The sequence below is a fragment of the Plecotus auritus genome (genome assembly GCF_963455305.1).
Source record: "Plecotus auritus genome assembly, chromosome: 1".
NCBI lineage: Eukaryota > Metazoa > Chordata > Mammalia > Chiroptera > Vespertilionidae > Plecotus > Plecotus auritus.
Window position 1 is genome coordinate 106,029,377 of NC_137770.1, and position 19,055 is coordinate 106,048,431.

A 19,055-nucleotide genomic window follows, 5' to 3' on the forward strand; every position below is an offset into this window, starting at 1 on the left:
GGCATTCTTTCTGTCAATATAACAAAACCTAGTTTAGGTTTTCAGATGATCTTTCTGTTATCTTTGAGAGTGTTAGAAAATTGATGAGTCAGCAATAATAAAACAACTGATTTGCTCCAAAGAAGTAGGTTTCCTGTTATTGCTGCTACTAATGTTGAATAATAAAGAAGAGCCATTCCTTCCCTAAAAAAATATTATTAAGTCTCAACTTGTCAAATAGAACAATAGAGAATTACTATCCAGACAGAATTTTGTTTGGTTAATTACAATGGAAATGAGCACCTTTTCACTGAGCAGAATAGGCTTCCTGCAAAGGGGAAATACTGCCAACTGTAATTTTTAGTATTTCCATTCTTATATTCAAAGGATTTTCAGGTCAGCCTTGAGAAACTTTTTGGAATCTTTACATACGTTTTTTAATGATGTCTAGTTTTTATTTTATGGCTTTTTTCAGATGAAGAAAAGGTAGATGAACGAGCCAAACTGAGTGTTGCTGCCAAGAGGCTGCTTTTCCGGGTAAGATGTGCTGAAGTGTTTGAGTAGCAACTGTCACCCTCCTGAGGGAGGCATCCACTGTGTCCTGCACCTGGGCCCTCTGTGGCTCCCCTCTCTTCAGATCCTTGGCTGATGTGACCACCAGCCGACACAGCACAAGTGTTCACTTCCAATAGTGATTCAAACCTCTCAGAGTGTTTCCCAGGGTAGGGGAACAAAGTAGAAACATTTTGCTGCCCCAATTTCCTTTTCTCGAATTCATGAGGATTCCACAATGTTTCTAATCTCAGGAAATGGAAAAGTCATTTGATGAGAAACATGTTCCAAAGCGATGTTCGAGAAACGCGGCCGTGGAGCAAAGGCTGCGGCGTTTGCAGGACAGATCCCACACCCAGCCTGTGACCACCGAGGAGGTGGTTATTGCAGCCACGTGAGTCTCCCTTCTGCCCTTTTGGCCTTGGCTGTACTGTCTTCTTTTTAAAAAGACATTTGAAGACTTATAAAGAAAACGAGGTGATTGGGAGATGGTTTAGTTAGAAGCCATAGAGAAGTTGGTGTTTAGGGATTTTCCTTTCTGCGGTCTCTGAACCTCATAATGGGATGTGTTATCTATTGTATCTACTAGAAAAACATGAAGAGGAATTTTGTTTAATTTTTTGTCTGCATTTTTTTATCTCTTTACAATGGAAAATTTACAAAATGAAAGTAAATAAATTAATATAATGAACCCTATGTACTCATCACCCAGTTTCAGTAGTCATCAACTCCTGCTGTACCTCTATCCCCATCCACTTCCCTTTTCCTCTTGTATTATTTTCAAGCAAACACAAGATATAATTTCTCCCATTAATATTTTACTATATATCTCAAAAAGTGAAGGATTCTTTTTGTTTTTAAATAATCAAAAATTTTTAAAAATTAATTGGAAGTTTGATAACCTTTTAAACAATTTTTGAGCAGTGTGTTCTAATATGTTCAGAATGGATTTCCCAGTCATTCATTCATTCATTCATTCATTCAGGGATAATCACTTCCATCAAGTGAAAACTGTTTTTAGTTGTTGCTTTTTTGTTGTTGTTATTAATCCTCATATGAGGATATTTTTCCCATTGATTTTTAGAGAGAGTAGGAGGGATAGAGGAAGCGGGTGAGAGAGAGAAACATCGATGTGAGAGAGACACATTGTTTGGTTGCCTCCCTCAGGTGCCCGACTAGGGTTGGGGATTGAGCCTGCAACCCAGGTACATGCCCTTAACTGGGAATTGAACCCTTAACCTTTGGTGCATGGGCCGATGCTCTAACCATTTAGCACACTGGCCTGGGCAACTTTTATTCATTTTTTTAAAAATTGTTTTTGTGCTTCTCCTGGACACACACACACACACACACACACACACACACACACACACACAGTTTTTGAAAAAATGGAGTGCCTCTCACTCCAGTGAACCTGCTGTTTGGTCAGCTGCCTTCACTTCTTTCCTCAGCTATTCCTCAACATTTCGGTATGATTGTGGATAAATACATCCTATACCCAGGAGGAACTCTTAGCAAATCAGTTTTTTTATTTTTTATTTTTTTTAAATATATTTTATTGATTTTTCACAGAGAGGAAGGTAGAGGGATAGAAAATCAGAAACATAGATGAGAGAGAAACATCGATCAGCTGCCTCTTGCACACCCCCCACTGGGGATGTGCCCGCAACCAAGGTACATGCCCTTGACCGGAATCGAACCCGGGGCCCTTCCGTCCGCAGGCTGACGCTCTATCCACTGAGCCAAACTGGTCAGGGCAGCAAATCAGTTTTTTTAAATTTAAATTTTATTTTTTTAATATCTGAGTGGCCATATAAACACAAAACACCTACCCATGGAAGCAAAATGGTAAATAAGCAAAAATTATTACCATGTAAGGCTCACTGAGTCTACTTTGATGTGCCCATAGATTATATGAGGACACTGATTCTTTTAAAAAATATAGATGGAGAAAAACATTCTAAAAATGGGTATAATCTACTGATATCCCGGTGGTTGACATTAGCTTTCTTTTAAATTACTTTTTTTTAAAATATATTTTATTGATTTTTTTACAGAGAGGAAGGGAGAGGGATAGAAAGTTAGAAACATCAATGTGAGAGAAACATCGATCAGCTGCCTCCTGCACACCCCCCACTAGGGATGTGCCCGCAACCCAGGTACATGCCCTTGACCAGAATCGAACCTGGGACCCTTCAGTCCACAGGCCGATGATCTATCCACTGAGCCAAACTGATTAGGGCTAAATTACTTTTTTAAACCAGGACATTTCTTCTAAAGATAGCCTATTCTTATTCCATTTACTTTGAGTAGCCTCTGTCTGTTATTTCCTAAGTTTGTTATGCTTTTCAAGTTCTTTAGTGGTTTTCCCAAACTAATGAGTAAATAATTTTTAAGAAATATTTGATTTCATGTTTCTGGATGGAAAACTATGCTTTCCTTAATGCTTCTTTTCTTCTCTCTCCTTATGAATGTTCCTTCTTTGGCAATTGCTTTAAAGTGAACCTCTCCCTGCTTCCTGCTCTGTGGCCACCCACCCTGTAATGACAAGACTTCCTAGTCCCACTGTAGCTAAGAGCACTGTGCAGCCTGCCAGGTACTGGACAGCAATAGCAGCATGTGGCCGGAGGGCAAAGGTGGTAGACTACAGAAGAGTCTGAAAATCTTGAATGGCTTTCATTTGTTTGACAACAAGTCAGTGCAATGAGTTGTTCCAGGAATGTTTTGTTATAGTTCAAGACACTGATTGCTTCATGTAGGCCTGCATGAGGAAACATCTCATCTACCTGCGTCCATGATGTGTTGGAACAAGGATCACACTAATTCACTCATCCATTTGCTTTGTTTCTGTTTTTCATAAACATAGCCATCCCTAAGAAATGTCATTCTTCAACCTAAAATACTAGCACTTAATAAAGATTAATAGAAAAATGGGAGTTAATGTGAATGTTGAAATTCTGATAATACTCAGGTTTTTTTAAAAAAAAACATGTAGACACAAATAGGTGTTAAAAACAATCCTACCTGTTTCTAATTATAGACAATGCCTTTATATTTGGGAATAAGGATATTAAAAATTTATAGTGTCTGAAAGATGTTTCATTATCATGTTTTAAAATTGTGTCCTTACGGTATGTAAATAGCCCTTCTATTTTGCTACTATGGGCCAAAATGCAAAGGCTAAAAAGACTAAAAGAAGTAAAATGACAGTGCAGAAATAAAGCTAGCACAGCCCAGAACCTGAGACCTCACTTGAGAAGGAGGTTGAGGTTGCCCTCCCAGTTCACCTGTTGACCTCAGGAAAGACTCCAAGGCAGGGTGCCTGTTGCCATTTCATTAGTGTTCTGGAACACTGACACTCCTCTTTTGTCTGGGGCAACATGTGAAGTAGTGATTAATTGGAGTCAGGGCAGAATATACTGTTTACTGGACTGAGAATTGGGTTTCCCAGTGGCAGAAAGGGGCTTGTCTTAAACCTTTGGGGAGTCACCGTGGCCATGTAACTGGAAGCCTTCTCTGCCTGAGAGCCAGAGGGACTTACCATTGTCTGAAATTCCCTTCATGTTTCAAGTTACTGGGAATTACAGACTTTTTTCCGCTGGAGAGTTTTTGTGTTTTTAATCTCTAATTATAAAAATACACATTCACTGTAAAATTTCAGCCAGTACAGAAGTGCATAAAGTAGGACAAAAGAGCCCTATCAGCCAGTGATTTAAACCTATGAGAGAAAGTGCTAGAGTGAAGGAGTGAAAGAACCTTAAAATGAAGCCATTTGTGGTTAGCAAGTGAAAATCAAAACTCTGTGTTGTGGATAAAGTTGTGGACAGCATGATTATTCTATTTGTTAATTATTTAAAATGAAAAGACCACCTTCTAAACCACATATTAAGATAAGGTCTAAATAAGCCATAGCTGATGCCTTAAGACTCCTTTTAGCCTTATTTATTATTGATACTAACAATACAAGTTTTTTCTCAAAAATAAGGTATGTCCAAACTGACCTTCATTTCTTAAAACAGGAAATTCAATTTTTAGAGATAATTCAGAGCTAAAAATCTGCCCTTTGTGAAATTGACAAAGCTAGTGTACCCCGACTACTCTGCTTTTTACAGTCTCCTTTAATAGCCAAACAACTGCCTGCACCTGTCTTAAATGTATCTGGGCAAAATAAAGCCCTTTTCAAAATTGACACTTGAAAGAAAGTTAACATACAAAATTAGCGGTGGGCTTGTGTTTGTTTTCATTTGTGTTACTGCCTTTGTCTCCCTTTCAGATTACAGGCATCTGCTCACCAAAAGGCTCTAGCCAGAGACCAGGCAAATGAGGGCAAAGATTCTGCTGAACAAGGTGAACCTGATTCCTCCACTTTAAGCTTGGCAGAGAAGTTGGCCTTGTTTAACAAATTGTCCCAGCCAGTCTCAAAGGCTATTTCTACCCGAAACAGAATAGACACAAGACAGAGGAGAATGAATGCTCGCTATCAAACTCAGCCGGTAACGCTTGGAGAGGTGGAACAGGTGGGTGCACTGTCATCAAATTCCAGTTTTCTTGTATGTTCTTAAACTATAGGAGCACGGGGTTATCTCAGGTTAGTGATATAATGAAGGTGGTGTACCTGTACACCGTGTTACTTGTAGATGAATTGGTAATGACTTCATTCCTAAGAAAGTCACCATGCCAAGTATGGTTCTCTTTACTTGTTTTTGTAATTTGCTTGCTGAAATCATCTGGATTGTTCCTGTCTTGGAGAGAAAAATAGGACACACAGTCTGCTTCTCACCCGGATGATTTGATTAATGAGATGCATTGTATAACTGTGTCTAGCATTGGTTTCCCACAAGACAAGAGTAAAACTGCACCAAATGTAGTATTTCAGTCTAGGTTAGTCCATACACTGGGGTTTATCTAGACATTATTTTTAAATCAGCTCTTTCCTTTTTCACTCTGTCCTCCCAGGTACAAAGTGGAAAGCTCATTCCTTTCTCGCCTACTGTTAATACATCTGTGTCCACCATGGCATCTACAGTCACTCCTATGTACGCAGGAGACCTTCGGACAAAGCCATCCATGGATGACAACACAAGTGTCACTGGCTATAAGTTTCCTTCTTCAATAGAAAATGTAGATTCTTCGATTAGTAGCACTCTGAAGCCCCAATCCTGTCAGCCTTCAATAGAAGGCAGTGGGAGCAAAGGTATGTTTAGAGAGTATGGAGAGACGGAAAGCAAGAGAACCTTGACAGGTAGAGATGGTGGTGCTAAAAACAGATCCTTTGAGGAAGCAGAGCCATCCTACCCTAACCTCAACCCAGTCCAGAAAGGAGACAGCCATAAAGAACCTAAATATGATGTTCCAAGAAAAGGAAGCCTAGAGCTACCAAATGCCCCTGTCTCCCACACTGGCGATGAGGAGTTTTCCACTGCCAAAAGCACCACTCAAGGGAACCTAGACTTGAAGGGTAGGCCGCCCTTTGAAGAGAAGGTGGATGTGGAGAATGTCACAAAGAGGAAGTTTTCGCTGAGAGGTAAGTTGCTACTGCTCCTAAAGTTGGAGAAACTGATTGGGTTTTTAGTTTCTGCTGGATTGTTTGCATGTGTTTGTGATTGTTTCCAATTAAATCATGAAGGCACTTTATAACTAGATTAAAATTTTACCTTGGATCCTACTCTCCCCTAGACTTTTCTTCCTCTTGAGTTTCACTTATTTGGTGGATTATCAATTTTTCAGCAATAAAAATACCTGACGCTCTTTCACACATCTTGATAAGGGTATTTGATGTCTTTGGTCACATTAAAACACATAACAGCCTTGTCAACTGCTAGCTCTGTTGGCCCCTTTTATGAGTTGATGACCCCAAATGTCCAGGGCTGGGTAAGTGCAGGGTATCAGGGTTTGAACCCAGGTTTGTGGATTTCCAGACTCTCCTTCTGCATTCCTCCTATGTAGGCTAGCAGGCTCTATTGCATGGGACTTTCTTTCTCTTTCTTCATTTACATAAAATGATAGTAAGTTATAATAATGGTTTTGGCTTGTGGCTATGGCACATTCAAAAGTACTCTCTGGAGGAGTAGAAACTGTTAGGCCAGAGTGGTGAGGGATTACAAATTTATTTGATCATCCGCACACCAGGTGGCTGAGCCTGGATGGCTCCAGCCCCCAGTGACAGGAGTCAGCAGCTTTTAAAGGACTTTTGGTGGGCTTTCTCTGGGCAGAGACTTCTTTATGCATACCCGGAGGGGAGAGAATGGAATGTGGTCACAAGTGAAACGTGGTCTCAGCAAAGGGAATGTCCATAGTGAAATGACCTGAAAAGCCAGTTCCCGGGGGAGGGGTATCAATTCAATTGCTCGATCAAACCTAACAGAAACATTTTGTAGTTTACAGTTAAAGCTAACTTCCTGTGTCTGACACACAGGAAGAGATCAATTTTTTGCTGTATGGAGTAGCCCACTGGGAAATTTGGTTTTCTCACACCATGCAGTTGCCACAGATTTGCATAAATTCCACTGGATTGGATAGCCGGCTATGTGCCCACAGTTTGCACTGCAAATGCAGGACTGTTGGGGGGTGAACAGCTGGAAGAATGCTTGCCTGGAGGAGTAAGTGCTGACGTCACTCCTTTCCTTCCCAGTGGCAGAGTTCGGGGAACCCACTTCTGAGCAGAGCGGCACAGTTGCTGGGAACAGTGTTGTTCAAGCTGCAGCCCCAGTGTCCTGGAAGCAGCAAGAGCCTGCAGAGCTACTACAGGAGAAGCACTATAAGAATCCATGTGCGATGTTTGCTGCTGGAGAGATCAGAATGCCAACAGTGGAGGGCAGCCTTGATTCACCAAGCAAAACCATGTCAATTAAAGAAAGGTAATCAGATTTAATGACTGCAAAGTAATTCTATTAGGGAGGAATTACAACTTACTTTTAAGGAGAGATCTGAGTAATTGGCAAAGGGATGAAATCGTGAGTCCAGCTACATGAGGAGATGTGCTGTTATATTAGAATTCTTTGGGGAAATCAAGAGTGAATTGCAGTGACTCCCTGCCTGCTCGGATAAGGCTGGATGAGGGCCAGTTCCAGACTCATATGAGGAAACCACAGAAACAGACGTTTGCTTGCTTCATCTGTTTACGGTTTTATTTTATTTTTTATATTAAATTTTGACTATCCAGTGATGGGAACAAAGAGCTTGGCTCTTTCCCTTTCAGATCCAGATGGCATCAAATTTAATGTACTCAGTGTTTGTGACTGTTTATATAAAATCTATATATATATAAAAGGCAACTGACCAGAATGACCAGTATCTATGATGTGCACAGTGGCGACCAACCAGCCCAATCGGGGCCCCGATTGGCCCACCTCAACCTCCCATGGCCCCTCCCCTTAGCCAGCCCTGCCCTCGATAGGCCCCCACACCCCAATCTGGGTGGGGCGGCCAACTAACCTCCTGCAGCCCCTCCCCCCAGCTGGCCCAGCCCCATTGGCCCCATCAGGGTGGGCGGGCCGGACCCCACCTGTTCACAAATTCATGCATTGGGCCTCTAGTATGTATATGAACACATACATATTTGTATATTTATTTGAGGGAATGAAGACACATTCATTTAAAATGAAGATAAATCCTTTTAGAAAATCAGTATGTACTGGTATTATTGATTTTTAGGGAGATAAAGATAGAAAGAGAGAGAAAAACATCAATGTGAGAGAAAGAAACATCAATCAATTGCCTCTCACACACTCCCTGACGGGTGATCATACCCGGAACCTGGGTATGTGCCCTGACTGGGAATCCAAACTGCCACCTTTTGGTGTTTGGGACGATACTCCAACCAACTGAGCCACACTGACCAGGGTCATTTAGAATATAAATTTTTGGGATTAAAATCTAAGTTTTGTTTGTTTTACAGAAAGTAAATTAGATGCCTTTTATGAACTGCATTTAGAAATTTTGAATCAGGTAATAGCTATGAAAGATTACATTTGAGTATCAACATCATAACATCACTTAATTCAAAAGAATGATGGAGGATTGACAGGATAGGATATATTTAAATGGGACAGAAACAAAGAACGGGAGCTAAATATTTCAAGTTGTATTTTCCTTGTTAACCTTCAGTTGAATTAAGTAGCAAAAGATGTAATAGTGATAGGAACACTGCAGGAAGAAAGGTCTTGTCAACTTCCCGGTGTGGTAAGCAGAATTGTTTCTACCATCAGTTCCTTACGGTTCTGCCTACCTAGACTTCCTTAGCACCTCCCAGCACCCAGAAGTGTTCTTGCTCTGTTAGACTCCGGACACTCTTATTTATTTAGCTACATTTCAACTACCTAAGACGATAGGTATATCCAACCACAATGAAAATTCTTCACTCTGTTTTTCCAGCCGAGCTTTTGAACAATATTCCTAAAATATTAACTAGATGGTGCCATTTTCAACAAATGCATTATTAAGGTTGTTAAATCTTATTTAAAATTCACAATAAATTAGTCTTACTAGACTGAGGAGGCATCAGTGAAGGGCTGACGGGGTAAACTAAGTGAGAGGACTGATGTCCTGAATATGGGAAACTGGCCTGAATCCTCTGTGGACACCTGGCTTAAAGAAATTGGGTCCCAGAGATTCAACTATTGATAACCGGTTAGATGAGAAGAAAGAGATTTCATTTATTCATTTAAGGATATTAATGAAAATATCGCTATATGCACTTCTGATGTTCTATAGATCAGAAAATATTTCTGGGGTAAAATTCCAATGGAAAATACTAAGATACTCCTTCTCTCAAAGGCTTTTAGGGGGTATTTCCCCATCTTTGAGTACATAATCTTTCTGTTGGGACTTAGGACTTTTGGTGAAATTTTATGTCTATCAATGGTGTGATAATTATTGATTTATTTGCTATTTTTAATAAATTTTAATGTATTTGTATCTTTCTGAAAGCAGTTTGAATCCTCTAAAACTCTCATTTTAGAAAATGGGAGATGCCATACTAGTAAAGGTGCAGCTTCTTAACCTAGGCTTTGTGGATGGTTGAGGAGTTCAAGGATGGCTGCAAGGTTTCTGGGAACTGCCGGGAAGTATTCAATCGACTGTGTGTGCACAGGCACTTTCTGGCGAGTGGGAGACAGAACCTCTCTCAGTTTCCAAGGGTGACCCCAAACTGTTCAGAGCCATAACAGTAAGGAATGCTTGTTAAATATCCTGCTATTCACTTTAATTGTTAAATATACAGGCACACTTCAGATTTATTGTGGGTTTGGTTCCAGACTACTGCCATAAAGCAAGTATCACAATAAAGAGAGCCCTAATTTTTTCACTGGTGGAGGGTCTTGCCTTCAATTTGTAAAGCATGCAACATCTGTGAAGCTGAATAAAGTGAAGCACATAAAAAACAAAGTGTGCCTGCATGATGTTTGAAAAAGGATGTGGGCACTATATTTAGCAGCTGTGTTTATAATAAATTATGCTAATATGAAATATTTTGCCAGTGATCCCCCACGATCTGTGTGTATGTGTGTGTGTGTATATATATAATCTATTTCAGAGAAGAAGGGAAATGGAGAGAGATAGAAACATCAATGATGAGAGAGAATCACTGATGGGCTGCCTCCTACACACCTTCCACTACAGATGGAGTCCACAGACTGGCCATGTGGCCTGACCTGGAATCAAATGGTGACCTCCTGGTTCCTAACTTGACTCTCAACCATTGAGCCGCACCAGCTGGGCTCCCCCTGATCTTGATGGCATTTTACTTTTACTTTGCTGAAATAACAAAACTATATGTCCTTACAATCCATTTACTTTTCCCTAAATTGGGTTTATATTCCCTCCCTTCTGTTAAATGAGATAATGAAACTTGACCTATTTAAAATAAGAATGCTATCCATGTAATTTTTGGGGTTTTATTTTTCTTTTTTGAGGTGACATCCTATATAATAAAGAGGTAATATGCAAACTGACCATCACTCCAACACACAAGATGGCTGCCCCCATGTGGTCAAAGATGGCCGGCAGGAGAGGGCAGTTGGGGGCGATCAGACAAGCAGGAGAGGGCAGTTGGGAGGGACCAGGCCTGCAGGGGAGGGCAGTGGGGGGAACCAGGCCTGCAGGGGAGGGCAGTTGTGGGGGACCAGGCCTGCAGGGGAGGGTAGTTGGGGGCAACCAGGCCTGCAGGGGAGGGCAGTTAGGGACAACTGAGCTAGCAGAGGAGGGCAGTTAGGGGCAACCAGACCTGCAAGGGAGGGCAGTTGGGGGAGACCAGGCCTGCAGGGGAGGGCAGTTGGGGGTGACCAGACTGGCAAGTGAGGGCAGTTAGGGGCAACCAGACCAGCAGGGAAGGGCAGTTAGGGGCAATTGGGCTGGCAGGGAAGGGCTGTTGGCGGGGAACCAGGCCTGCAGGGGAGGGAAGTTGGGGGTGACTGGGCCAGCAGGGGAGGGCAGTTGGGGGGGACTAGGCCTGCAGGGGAGAACATTTGGGGGCTACCAGGTCTGTAGGGGAGGACAGTTATGGGTGACCAGGGCAGGAGGCGAGGGCAGTTAGGGGCTATCGGGCCAGCAGGGGAGCAGTTAGGTGACAATCAGGCTGGCAGCGGAGTGGTTAAGGGCAATCAGGCAGGTAGGCAGGTGAGCAGTTGGGAGCAAGCAGTCCTGGATTGTGATAGGGATGTCCGACTGCCCATTGGGCTTAAACGGGCAGTCGGACATCCCTCGAGGGGTCCCAGATTGGAGAGGGTGCAGGCTGGGCTGAGGGACCCCCCCCCCCCCGCCATGCACTAATTTCATGCACTAGGCCTCTAGTATAAAATAGAACTTTTAAACCTTATTCTGACTTCCTCTGACTGCCTCATTTGGCCAAAGGAGGGGTTCAGTTCCAATGTCCACAAGGGTCACACCGTGAGCAGAACTGACAGCAGGGCTGATTCCAACTCTTCCACCTCAGTTCACTCCTCTTTCAGAAGATGATTGATGCTCATGAAGAAACATATATAAAAGTATATTTTCTTTTTTCATCTTTCTGACATCTAGAATGTCAAGTTTGAACCCTAATGAGCATAAAACTTAAATACAATCTGCTTTTTTTCATTTGATTAATAAAATTACTGTTTCATACCTGTCCAAATGGTCGGAGAGTAAATTGTTCCTGTTTGGGAACTTCTTTGGAAAGGCATTGCAAATTAAATCATGTTTATGTTATTTAGGGATAAAACCTTTGATGCTTCTTTAAAAGTACACTAGGCTTTTAGAATCTTATTTCCACTATTACTGAAACAACCGAATCTGAGCTTTTATATTTAGGGAGAAGATTACTAAAAAGGCAAAGGAGCCATGCCTTCACTTGGGGAAATGGGTAGGATGTGAGGACTTAGTTGAAGAATATTGAAAAACTTGCCCATGCCTCCTGCCAGCCTGCAGAATCCTGACTTAGGGGAACAGCTGAGGTCCCTCTGTGTTCCCTGCATGCCCCTCCATCCACCCTGCTGCCCTCCACCCAGCACAGGCTGTATTCATGCTTCCCCATCAGACTCTGGGTTCCTGCCTTGTAGCTGGGAGATGTCAGCCCCCAGAGGGCCCCAGATTTGTGTAAGAATTAGGGATGAAGGTATCATTCCCCTTTAACCCTCCTTTTTTGGTCTCTGGCTTTTCCTCATTTAAAAGACATGTCAGTTCACTCCTTCAGCCTGCAAACTAGCCAAGGCATTGTAAATACTAACCAGCTCTGTCCAGCCGTACCTGAAATCTATGAGGTGCAGTAATTCTCTGAAATGCAGGGACGTTTTTAAAGAGGGAAGAAGTCACATTGAAGATTAGGGGCACATGGTTTGCCCCTCCCATATTTGACCTGCCCTGACTGCTGTGAGCCTGCAGAACATGCTCTAGTCAGGCAAGGCTGTCAGGTCAGTGCCACTGAAAAAGTGTGGGTTGTGGCAAGAGGGGTGAACATTTCCCCAGGCGGCCTGGCAAGCACATGTCCTGGTGGCCCCGGCCAAGCCTTGGGGTTAATAGGCTAATACAGCGCCACTCACTAGGTTCCCAACCTCAGACTAAGCAGATGCCCAAGCTCTCAACATCACAGCACTTCAAATAGCACTTGGACTTGGCGGGTGTTAGAGGTGTTGACAGTCGTTTGAATGGCATAGGCCTTAGTTTATGTCATGTGTAAGACCAGACATTTAGCTCCTCAGCCCTCTCCAGTACACGGTGGTCTGCATGCGGTGAGTCAGAAGGGTCATGAGACTGCAGGAGGCAAAAAGGCATTTGGAAAGGCCTTTTGCTCTGCTCTGCTCTGCTTGTGGAAATCTAAAGGGACAGAATAATACATTAAAATTTCATTGTGTGTTATTTTTAAATTATCCACCATTAGCATTCCATAGGCTAGGGCTGGGACCAAGTACCATGTGGGCTCAATTGAACCACAGTTTTCATCCAGATTATTTTGGTTACTCTGTAGTCTTTGGAAGTCCCTGATGATGGCCCTGCCAGCACATCCAGAAGCAAGATTTCAGGTTCTTGGAATGGAGGAATCTTTGAAGGCCATCCCGGGATGGGGGTAGGGGGAACATTATAAGAAAGCCAGAGTTCTGTGCTGCTCCTAAAACCTGAGGGCAAACATGTGACTGGTCAGCTCATGCACTAATACTGTGAAACCAGCCTGGTGGGAGGCAGCACATGCCTGTGTTGGAGCCACATCTGCCTGTCCTACTGACACACAGTGTGGCTACTGTCAATCAAATCCTGGGCCTGTCTGTCAGATTGGTAATAACAATATTTAGTTTCCTAGAGACTGCTATGCAGATCAGCAGATTATAAGGTAGACTATTAAGTGATTAAAGATTCTCCAACTCATTTTTTTTTCTAAGTCAGTTTTTAATTCTTCAAATCAGACACCAGGGAAACCAAATGATTATTTAGATGATGTTGTCATTGCTCTAAGGAATTGGGAGCTTTTTTTTGAGAAGGTCCTCAAAACTGTAGTGTATTATTTTTAATAAACCCAACTCCTGAGGATGAATTTCTTATTTTTTTTAAATTCTCTCAAATCATTTGAAATCAAATCTGATTGGTTTAAAAGGGTAGATGGCCAAGATGAATTATACTGGTCTGCGTTAAGGGTGAAGAGATGAGACCAGTTTACATGAAAGATATAAGTGAGATGACTGTCTGTCTGCACAGGATGATGAATTAGAAGCACCCCTTCATTTGGCTGTAAAAATACTGGCACATTTACTTTTTGAAAGTCTCATGTACAGATATTTTGAAAACTCTGAAAGCATGCAAATACTAATTATATCTTTTCATGATTTGATTTTGTTAGATTCTTCTTTCATATTAGAAAAAGCTGACTCATTGAGAATAATTGGAGAAAATATAAATCTTAGGTATATATAGACTGAACTTCAGATGAAAATACTGAAAGGAATTTAGAATTTGTTTTCAAGTACATGAACTAGCCCTTGTAGCATGCAGTGTCTTGTCAAACATCAATTGATTATAGAATTTAAGACTAAATTGATCCTTGAGCCAAATGGGGGCTCTCTTAGTAAGATTCTGACTTCAATTTCCAACGTATGTGTTTTTTCTCCCATAGCCAAGCAAATTCTAACACCAGCTGGGTGTCCTACAATTCAACTCAATTCTGACACTCTCTATCTGGAGTTAGCATCAGATACCACAGTCCTACAAGACTGCCTCCCACCCCCAATTCAGATGCCAGTCACAAGTCCAGGTTGTTACTTGTACTTCTTACTAGCTATAATTCAGAGGTTCCCACGACCCCCTCCTTGGGTTGATTAATTTGCTAGAGCAGCTCATAGAACTCAGAGAAACATTTACTTACTAGATCACTAGTTTATCATGAAAGCATGTGACTCAAGAACAGCCAGTGGAAGAGATGTGTAGGTCAAGGAATATGGGAATGGGCTTAGAGCTTCCACATCCTCCCAAGCGCACCACTCTCCCCAAGTCTCCATGTTCCACCAATGCAAGAGCTCTCCGAACCCTGTCCTTTTGGGTTTTTATGAAGGCTTCATTACATAAGCACTATTAAGTTCAGCTGCAAATAGTCAATAATTTAATCAATCTTCAGCCTCTGTCCCCTCTGGAGAGGTCAGGGGGTGGAGCTGAAAGTTTCAGCCTTCTAATCATATGGTTGATTTTCCTGGCATCAGCCCCCATATTTAGGTGATTCCCAAAAGTCATGCCATTAATAATAAAAGACACTTTATGGCTCTCATCACTTAGGAAATTCCAGGAGTTTTAGGAGTTCTGGGCCAAAGACAAAATATGTATTTCTTCTTGTAAGTCACAATATCACAGATAGATAAGGTGGCATTATACCAGTTTTACAGAATGGACATTTGAGGTCTAACTGCTGTCATGAAGCATAAAGAGAAGGGAAGGGGAAGGAAGTGATTGGGACGGGGATCAGAAACTCCTGCCTGCTTTTGGGGGTTCTTTTCTTCATGGCTTTCCATTATATGACTGAATGAATGGACAAGTATAAGGTGTGATCGTGTATGAATTTATAAATGTAAATAGATTATTAAGTACTGCAAAATGTTTCTTATTTGTTTAACAAAATTTTAACATGGAGTATATCACATCCCATCTCCAATTCAAATATTTAATTGAATCAGGAAACTTATTGAAGGGTCCTTTGAGACCATCTAGTCCAGTTCCCAAAATGACCAATACGGAAGGGAGACCAGGCTACTTAACCAGAGTTAACGGCCAGGCTAGAGCTGATGTGCTATTTGTGGGCGTGTGTTAATGATATTTAAAAGGCATGGCCCAGCAGGCTGGGCAGAGAGGTCAAGGGAGTCTAAAGGGGGTCTAATTATTTTTTTTCCCAATCTTTAAAGTTGTTGAGCATTAGCTCATATGAGTTTAGGGATCACCATTTTTTTTTTTTTGCCTGTTATCTTTCCTACTAGAGGCCCGGTGCATGAAATTCATGCATGGGGGGCGGGGGTGTCCCTCAGCCTGGCCTGCACCCTCTCCAATCTGGGCCTCTCACAATCTGGGACCACTGGCTCCTAACCGCTTGCCTGCCTACCTACCTGATCACCCCTAACCACCTCTGCCTGCTGGCCTGATACCCCTAACTGCTTCCCTGACTGCCTGATCACCCCTAACCACCTCTGCCTGCTGGCCTGATCGCCCCCTAACTGCTCTCCCCTGCCGACTTGATCACCCCTAACCACTTCTGCCTCGGCCTCCACCACCGTGGCTTTGTCCGGAAGATGTCCAGTCTAATTAGCATATTACCCTCTTATTAGTATAGATGTTTGTCTAACTTAAATGTCTAAGTATTCTTCACTCATTATAGTAGAATTAGCTGAAACAGCCTCATGTTCACCAAAAGAACCTTTCACAGGTTATAACATTTAAGCAGCTTTATATCAGGTCACACTATAGTTGAAATAAAGTAGGTTAGGTAAAAGTCTCAGTTAATTAGATTCTTTTTTTGTGTATAGCTTTCCCCTGAGGAAAGTTGAAGTAATAATTTTTAAAGTGGGTTTGTAGAGAAGTTTCTGTATTAAGAGGATAGATTAGAAAGACCAAGTCTGTTTGGAGGGAAAAAAAACAGGGCTTAGGATACAGGAAGAGAAACAGTCTTAAACATCTTCTTTCCCTGTAATTGAAAGATACGATGTTAAGAGATTGTCAGTGTTTTATAGCTTTAAGTTTTTAAACCAATTTCTGCTATATTTTCTGCAAGTAAGTTACTACCTAGCAAGTTATTAAATGTTGTTTCATCAAGTGACCAGAAGGGGCCACTAGCATACATGTTTCTCTGGGGTCATGCTCTCAGCCCAAGAAGGAAAAATAACAGCTATTCCTTTAGTGGAATGATGATGCAGTTTTTATCTGGCAAGTCAAAATACAGCTTTGCATTTCCGTCAATTTTAAATTATTCGGGGCCATCTTAGAAAAAGGATCCTATATTATTTTTTTAGACATACTTCAGAATAAATGAAATTCAGAAAGATTAAAATTTTGGCCATTCATTTAATGACCAAAGACTTCTAACTAATCTACATTATGGTTTTATCACAAGTAAGAGTTTGTTGCTGAACTCTTCGGTTGACATGTTTTCCTCTTAGATTAGCACTGCTGAAGAAGAGTGGGGAAGAAGATTGGAAAAACAGACTTACCAGAAAGCAGGAGTACGGCAAAGCGACTGTTGCGAGTAGCCTGCACATACAAGAAGTGGAACAGTCACTCAAGAAGAAGGTAACATTTTCCGTGTTAGGAAAAGCACTGACATCATGCTTGGAAGTGCATCAAACAGGCATGCATGACTTCACTGATCACTGCTCTGTGAGGCGCTAGCACTTCCTTGCTCTTTGAGTTTACACTTAAAGTCTGTTTCACAGCAGCTTCAGGTGATCAAAAGGTAAAGTCTTAAGATGTCATAGAACTGGTAACAGCACCACCTGCATAATGTATCAGCAAACAAGTTCCTAAATTCTGAAGTGTGTACTTTTACTTCAGCTTAAAACCTTCTTAAATGAATTCTGACTTTAAATGTTATTAAAGCCTTTATAATGAACAACTTTAATTGACCACTAACACTTTATACATTGCATATAAAAGTATGGACTTAAATGTCCTATACTGAGATTTAAAACCTAAGTATACAAAATAGGGTCATAATTTTTGTGGTCAGTGAAACCTTTTTTCATAATTGTAAGCATATTTCACAATGAGCAGGTGTGCCTTTTATTGAGAATATACAGGAAGATATATTACAAGTTTAATTAAAATTAAGTAATGCATTATTATCATTACTGGCAAGGATTTGATATGCAAAAGTACTGATTATTTATTAAATTACTAATGTAATGATGACCAGCATTTGACCAGTTAGTGCACACTTTCAAAACATATTGGCTTTCTTGCTGCTTGGCCTGGTGATTGCAAAAGTCTTGCTGGCTGGAGGCAAGGGAACACCTGGGGCAGGCATATCCACAGGCAGCATCAAAAGTCTTCAAACAGAAAAGAAAAAAACAACTTAAGCATCTGTAAAAGAGGGAAATTATGAATGTGGCCTTTATACATTAAGAAACTCACAAATATGCTTGCACACAGAACTGTGAGGTGGGAGTTCTGACACTATTTTATATAGTATTTCTGTGTCTTTATAGGTCAAATTGGAATAGCAATTTGAATTCTCTCTTTTGAAACATAAATGGTATTAAAGATAATGATTTAAAACATTTAATTCTCAGTCATTAGTAAATTTCTCAAATATAATCCCATGTGATTTTTGGATTTGCATACATTTGACATTTGGATTTTAAGAATGAGATCCTGAAGTGAAAGAAAATTGGGTCCTTCAACTAGGTCCCATTGCCCACAAACTTTATTTTAAAAAGCCTTGAAATCAGTGGTTCAAAAATAACACTTGCGACATTTTGGAAGATACAAAGAAGCCTGAGAAGATGGCAGTCGCAATGGCCAGGTGAAAATTCAAATAAAGGTACAAAACACAAAGCTAGATAGATTCATCACGGATAGTGGAAGGAGATAAGTGCTCCACCCACTTAGAAGACAGGTCATTTGCGGCTCTGAAAACCAGAGGCTGTGAGTAGAGGATATGATCTGAACTACCTTAACACTTGACTAAGGGTTTTAGAAATCAAGCGATGGGAGAAGGTGACTGCACTTGCCGGTGGCGTGGAAATCCCAGTCAACTGAAGCACTGGGGCTCTGAGCATGACTGGGCTTGAGTGTGAGTGATGCTCGACTAATGGAAGCAATGGTGAACTCACTGCTCCACTCCTCTCCAGTGACCTCATTCACTTTGGCCTGAGACAATCAGCTCTTTGAAGTTAAAATAAGTTGATCTATTTTAGGCTTTCGTAGCAGACAGTGGGACATCTCAAGTTCTGTGGAGAACAAACGGTTTCACATGGCCTCTGATAAGTCCTTGCCTTGAATTCTTCCCAAGGGCCAGCAGTAAATTTCTGTCACACCTCCACTCTGCTCAGATGTGAGGTGCCTTAAACCTGATCTGTCTTAAGACAGTCCCCAACAGCTGAGGAGTGCTTGAGAAACACCACTGTGTGCTGGAGTCTGAATGCTGCCCTGGAGAACAAGGACAGTCTTGACCTGTGGTTTCTGCAGGTGGGACCTTGCTGTGTGGGCCGGCTCAGGGGAGTGAGCACCAGAACCTCCCGTCTTTTCCACCAAGGTGGAAAGGAGCTGGCTTTTCAGCCAGGTCATCACTTCCTGCACAATTTCATCAAACAGCACATATTCATGGTTACCACACATTTTACACTTTTTCCCCCTCAAGCTTTTGTGTGCTGTAGGCATAGTCCCATGAGTTGTAGTCTATGGCAACACAGAGGAGGCAGGAAATAAAGACAGGACTCTAAATCGCTTGAACTGCCCCTGTGAAAATACCAGGTAATTGCTGTCCAATAAACACAGTAATTTTCTGTTATCTAGGTACCACATTAAAAATGGAAACATTGCCTTAAAAATCTATAGCTGCTTTGTTTCTGTCAAAGGTTTTATCCCAAAAG

General features: G+C 41.5%; 1 protein-coding gene across 1 annotated transcript in view; it reads left to right on the forward strand.

Annotated features, from left to right (window-relative positions):
• Nucleotides 1-19,055, forward strand: part of SVIL (supervillin) — a 182,320-nt gene that overhangs the window by 104,555 nt on the left and 58,710 nt on the right. Inside the window, exons 14-20 of the mRNA XM_080678887.1 lie at nucleotides 455-516; nucleotides 786-925; nucleotides 3,032-3,127; nucleotides 4,805-5,048; nucleotides 5,488-6,055; nucleotides 7,163-7,388; nucleotides 16,626-16,755. Coding sequence (XP_080535013.1) covers nucleotides 455-516; nucleotides 786-925; nucleotides 3,032-3,127; nucleotides 4,805-5,048; nucleotides 5,488-6,055; nucleotides 7,163-7,388; nucleotides 16,626-16,755 — 1,466 coding nt within the window. The remainder of the gene's footprint in view (nucleotides 1-454; nucleotides 517-785; nucleotides 926-3,031; nucleotides 3,128-4,804; nucleotides 5,049-5,487; nucleotides 6,056-7,162; nucleotides 7,389-16,625; nucleotides 16,756-19,055) is intronic.